Source organism: Cebus imitator, unplaced genomic scaffold (genome assembly GCF_001604975.1).
Source record: "Cebus imitator isolate Cc_AM_T3 unplaced genomic scaffold, Cebus_imitator-1.0 Scaffold344, whole genome shotgun sequence".
NCBI classification, from domain to species: Eukaryota; Metazoa; Chordata; class Mammalia; order Primates; family Cebidae; genus Cebus; species Cebus imitator.
Window position 1 is genome coordinate 1,435,881 of NW_016107659.1, and position 5,307 is coordinate 1,441,187.

General features: G+C 40.6%; 1 protein-coding gene across 1 annotated transcript in view; it reads right to left on the reverse strand.

Annotated features, from left to right (window-relative positions):
- C9 (complement C9) overlaps positions 1-4,547 on the reverse strand; it is an 89,318-nt gene extending 84,771 nt beyond the window's left edge. Inside the window, exon 1 of the mRNA XM_017505906.2 lies at positions 4,380-4,547. Within this exon, the coding sequence (XP_017361395.1) occupies positions 4,380-4,456 (77 nt within the window). The 5' untranslated portion in view covers positions 4,457-4,547. The remainder of the gene's footprint in view (positions 1-4,379) is intronic.
- Positions 4,548-5,307: the final 760 nt, after the last annotated feature.

Below are 5,307 nucleotides of genomic sequence, written 5' to 3' on the forward strand. Positions count from 1 at the left end.
ATATCTTGAGTTTGTTAGATATCCAAAACTTTTCTATTAATGAATGTTTGGATATTTTTCCAGATTGCTGAGCTATATTGAATTAAAGTAAGCTAAATAATAATTGCTAACATTTGTGAGTGCTTACATGTGTCAGGAATTCTTCCCTAAAGCCTTTCTATTTATCATCGTACTTAATTCTTCCATCAGCCCTTAAATATCTACTACTATTATTATTACACTTTAAAGATGAGGACCTGAGCCACAGAGATGTTAAGGAATTGCCCTCAGATTGGACAGCAGCTACTTGGTGGCAGAGTTGGGTTTGAAACCCAGTCAACTTCTTTCAGAGCCCAGGTAACTAGTCACTTTCAGGCCTTCTAAACCCTAGTCTAGTACTCCTTAGCTATTTGAAACGTGAAGAATAAATTAAATATGAAAATAACTCCAGTAAAACATACCATGGTAAAGTCAGGATGAATGACAAACTGAGAAAAATATTTGTAATTCATATCAGAGACAAAGGCTAATTTATGAAGTGATCATAGAAATATGTAAGAGAAAGACAAGAGACTCAGTAGAACAATGGACAAAGGAAATTAATAGTTCACAAAGGAAAACATACATATGGCCTTTAAATGTATGAAAAAATGCGCAACCTGATTCAATAAGAGAAAGGCAAATTAAAGCCAGGCCAAAATACCTTTTTTTAAAAAAAAAAACCTATGAGATTGAGAGGTATCAAAAGATTGGCCTCTAGTTCCTTTCGCAAGGCTGAGAGAAACAAGTACTCTCATATCCTGGTGGTAAATGTGCAAAGTAATACAAATAGGGCAATTTTAGCAATGTCACAAAGTAATTTCTTTTGGCTCAGATCACTTCTGGGAATTAATCCTCAGATACTCCTATCCACTTACAAAACGATATATAAACAAAGATATTAATTGCAACACTATATCTAGTGCAAACAATTAGAAACACCCAATGTTCATTAATAAGAGGCAAGTTACCTCAGCTGTTTATCCACACAGTTAAAAATTAATCAGCTATGAGAATGAGGAAGCTCCCTCATACTGACTCAGAAAGTTACCCAGGATATGCCATAAAGTTAAAAAAACAGAGAGAGAGAAAGTACAAGACAGTGTATATAATTTGATATCATTTGTAAAAGACCAGGAGATAATAAGAGTACATGGGAGTCTATGCTTGAATCTACAAAACAACCACTGGAAGGATACTCAGAAGCTCATACATGTGACAACCTCTAGAGGCAGGATAAGGTGGGAGTGGAGAAGTGTTTTAAAACATTTTGTATATATATTTTACATATAACACAAATCTCTTGGAAAGTCATGAGTGGAGAAAGAAAGATAATCAATGTATACCTTGTTTTATTTTTTGACCTTTGAACCCTGGGCATGTTTTGTTATTTATGAATTAGAGAGAAAAAGTAATGGTAGCTACACTCACAGAGCACTTCCGGTTTGCCGGGCACTGTGCTAAGCATGTTTTGTCATCTCAGGTATTCCTCACAGCAGGACACACTATTTTTCCCATTTAGCAGGTGAAGGACAGGTTTAGAGAAGTTAAGGAATTTACTTAAGGTGCAGAGCTAGTAATTTGTGGAGCCTGAGATCAAACCCAGGCCCCCGGCTACAGAAGCAGTGCTCTGAGCTGTTAGTCTACTCTCGTGGTGAATGTTAACATTTATGTACTACCTTGAAAATTGTAGGAGATGATGCCCCCCTCATGGCCAGTTCTCAAAGAAAGAAAGAAAGAAAAAAAGAAAGAGAAAGAAAGAGAAGAAAGAAAGAAAGAAAAAGAAAAACAATAGTTAGAAATCCCTGACAGTTCTCCAATAATAATAGCTCGCTGTAGCTGTGGTGTAAGATGTCTTCAGCCATGTGAGAGCCCTAAGGGCTAACTGTAATTCCAACCCTTTCTTCCTAAACAAGAAAGATATCAAAGTGAAAGCACAGCAATATTATTATTATTTTAAATCCCTGACATTTATTAAGTTCTTACCATACACCAGGCACAGATGTCATAAGTACATTGCATGTATATCTATTTAATGTTCACCACAAAAGCCTTATTAAATAGACACTATCATTACCACTGTGTTGGGTTGAATTGTGCCTGCCCACCATGCCTAAAAGGTATGTTGAAGTCCTAAGCCCCCAGACAATTATTTGGTCCTAAATATCAAGTAAGACTAGGACCTTATTTGAAAATAGGGCCTTTACAGAGGTAATCAAGTTAAAATGACATAGTTAGGGTGGGCCCTCATCCAAAATGACTGGTGTCCTTATAGAAAGGATGGAGGTTATAAAGACATACACAAAGGGAAGATGATGTGTTGATGGCCAGGTAATGACAGACACGATTTAAAACAACAGACCTGCAAGCCAAGAAATACATAGGAGAGTGCTGGCCACCACCAGAAACTGGGAGGGACACTTCTCACAGTGCCAGGGGTAGCATTGCCCTGCCAACACCTTGGTTTCAGACTTCTAGCCTCCAGAACTGTGAGACAATACATTTCTTTTGTTTGAAGCCATCCAGCTTGTGGTGCTTTGTCACGGCAGTCCCAAGACATAAATACAACCACAACTTACAGACAAGGGAACTGGTACAGAGAGGCCAAGCAACCCACCCAGATTGACGCTGTTGGTAAGTAATGGCGCCTTGACCTAACACTGGGAAGTCTAGCTTCAGAGGAATGCTTTATTCTGATTAAATTGATATCTTTAAAAGTTATTTTGCAAATTTCAGTTAGCTACTATTCAAACAAATCATTTCACTTCATGACTGAGGTCTCTGAACACTCTGTTTTGACCTCAACCCCATCAAAGGTCAAAGCACAGAGTGTTTAGGGCAGGGCAACCCTGGCAAACTCAAAAGGGCATAGCGATGGGAGCCACAAAGCCAGACCAAACTCAGCCGTGCAGCTGCTGGAGCTGGGGGGCCAGCCAACGGGGCTTTCCGGTCCTCCCTGAAACAGCTGAGTGTGGCCAGGACCCAGGGGGTGTGCACTTCAAAGCAATTGAAGTCTTCCCCACAGCCTCTCATTTTTGATCAGCAGGAGCACAACCTAGGAATGTGGGTTGTTTGAATTATTTTTTTTAACTTAAGAAAGGGTCAGGTGAAGTTCAAGAGGGCTAAAGCAACTTGCAGGAACCGCCTTTCCAAATCCCTTTTGTGCCCAGATGCCCACTAAACAAAAGTATTTCCTGAATGGTGCAATGCTTTACAGATAATATGGAAAGAGGAAGGGATGAAGGAAAGGCCTGGCTGAGCACTGGATCCAGAGTCAGTGTTCATCTGTGTAGTGCCTCTGGGTGCCCCCTCCTGAAAGATGCAGCCCTGTAAACAAACCACTTGGTGAGTGGAGCCCAGGCTGAATGGTGGCCTCCAACTACAGCCAAAAAGCAGGCAAAGATGCGCTGGAGATGGACATCAAACTTCAAAACAGCATTTGGGCAAACCAAGAGTCAAATGACCGATGGGGAATTGGAAGCAGGTTATAGTTATGTCTGAGCAGAGGAACAAGGTTTGAGCAGACATTTTTTCCTCCCAGCCATACTGTAGAAATGAGGAATATTTCAATAATTTCTGCAGAATGGATCATCCTGTATTAAATTATACAGGTTGATGTCAACTCCCATGACTCCAGGACGGAAGGAAGGATGCCTCACGGGACCCTAACCTCTACCATTTCTAAGTACAGTGTAGGTGTTCAATAAACACTTATTATCTGGGCAATTTGTTTCTTACAGGACTTGCCATGAGCTCTGCAATCCCAAATACGATCAGAGAAAAAGTGTCTTTGGTGGAAGCATGAGTGACAGGCCTGCCTCACTGCAATTCTGGAATGGAAGAAATATGCCCTAAATCCCAAATGGTCCTAAACAAAATGCATGCCTCTAGACACAACTTGGGATGTCAAAGAAACAAAATTGTTCACCTTTGGCTAATGTAGAGGCAAAAGGGTGATGTATCCAAATATTAAAGTTGTGAGACATTGAGGTAGAGTAAGGGAAAGATTAATTTCCTTAATTTTAAACTTCTCAGACATCAGGCACTAATAAACCCAGGTTTATCATACACTGGTGAAAACAAGCTTTATTTTATAATTCCAAATATTTAAAGAATACCTCAACCTTAACACTTGAATGCCTTGTTTAAAATAAATCCCCAGAAACAGCAGCAGATTTCCACAGAAACCTCGCTAAGATGCACCCTACGTATATTCCTGTCTCTTTTCAAGGTTTAAATGCTAGGGCTCTATATATAGCAATGTGGATTAACATTGTTATGTACTTTGCTGGCTAAGAAGACCTTGAAATGCTAATCCTACAGGAAACTCCCAGAGACAAGCAGAAAAGTAGCTGACTCACCTGGGAGTGAAGTTTGCTGTGAGGATGCTGATTTTTAAAATGCAGATTGCAACTGCAAAGCTCTGGCTGGCTGACATGCTGCTCTTGCTGGGTGGCTGCAAGTGGGGTGGCAGGGCAGGTGGGGTAAGGCATTTATTTGCAAAGGGCCAGAGGACAGGGAACAAGTATTGTTTGTTTGCACTCAGGGTTTTTGTCGATTTGGGTGGCCTGGGTGCCGAAGTCCAACCAAAAGAGTCGTTTTGTAATTCTCGGCCTCTTGTTTTCTCATATTGACAAATAGATGTGGGACAATGAGCCTGTGAATGCTAAAGTCCTAAGTCCCTCAACAGCAGTGCTGTGTTAAAACAGAAACAAAGGCCAGGTGCGGTGGCTCATGCTTGTAATCCCAGCACTTTGGGGGGCTGAGGTGGGCGGATCACCTGATGTCAGGAGTTCGAGACCAGCCTGGTCAACCTGGTGAAACCCCATCTTTACTAAAAAACATTAGCCGGCATGATTGCAGGTGCCTGTGATCCCAGCTACTTTGGAGGCAGAGGCAGGAGAATCGCTTGAACCTGGGAAACAGAGGTTGCAGTGAGCCAAGGTTGGGCCACTGCACTCTAGCCTGGGCAGCAAGATCAAAACTCCGTTTCAAAAAAAAAAAAAAAAAAAAAAAAAAAAAAAAAAAAAAAAAAAAACAAAAAAAAAAAAAAAAAAAAAAAAAAACAGAAACAAAAATAAAGAACCCCCAGCAGTTCTCATTTTGCAAGACTCGAGGGGTTGGGTGGAAGATGAAGGAGTATGCAATTTTGGGAAAAAAAGCCTGCGGATGCTTCTCATGGTGGCATAAAATTAAAGTTAATAAAGAACTGCAATTAATGGAAAGGATGGCACAGACATAGATGCTTCATTTTTCTTTTTGAATCTGCAAATGGGCTATGTGGGTTAT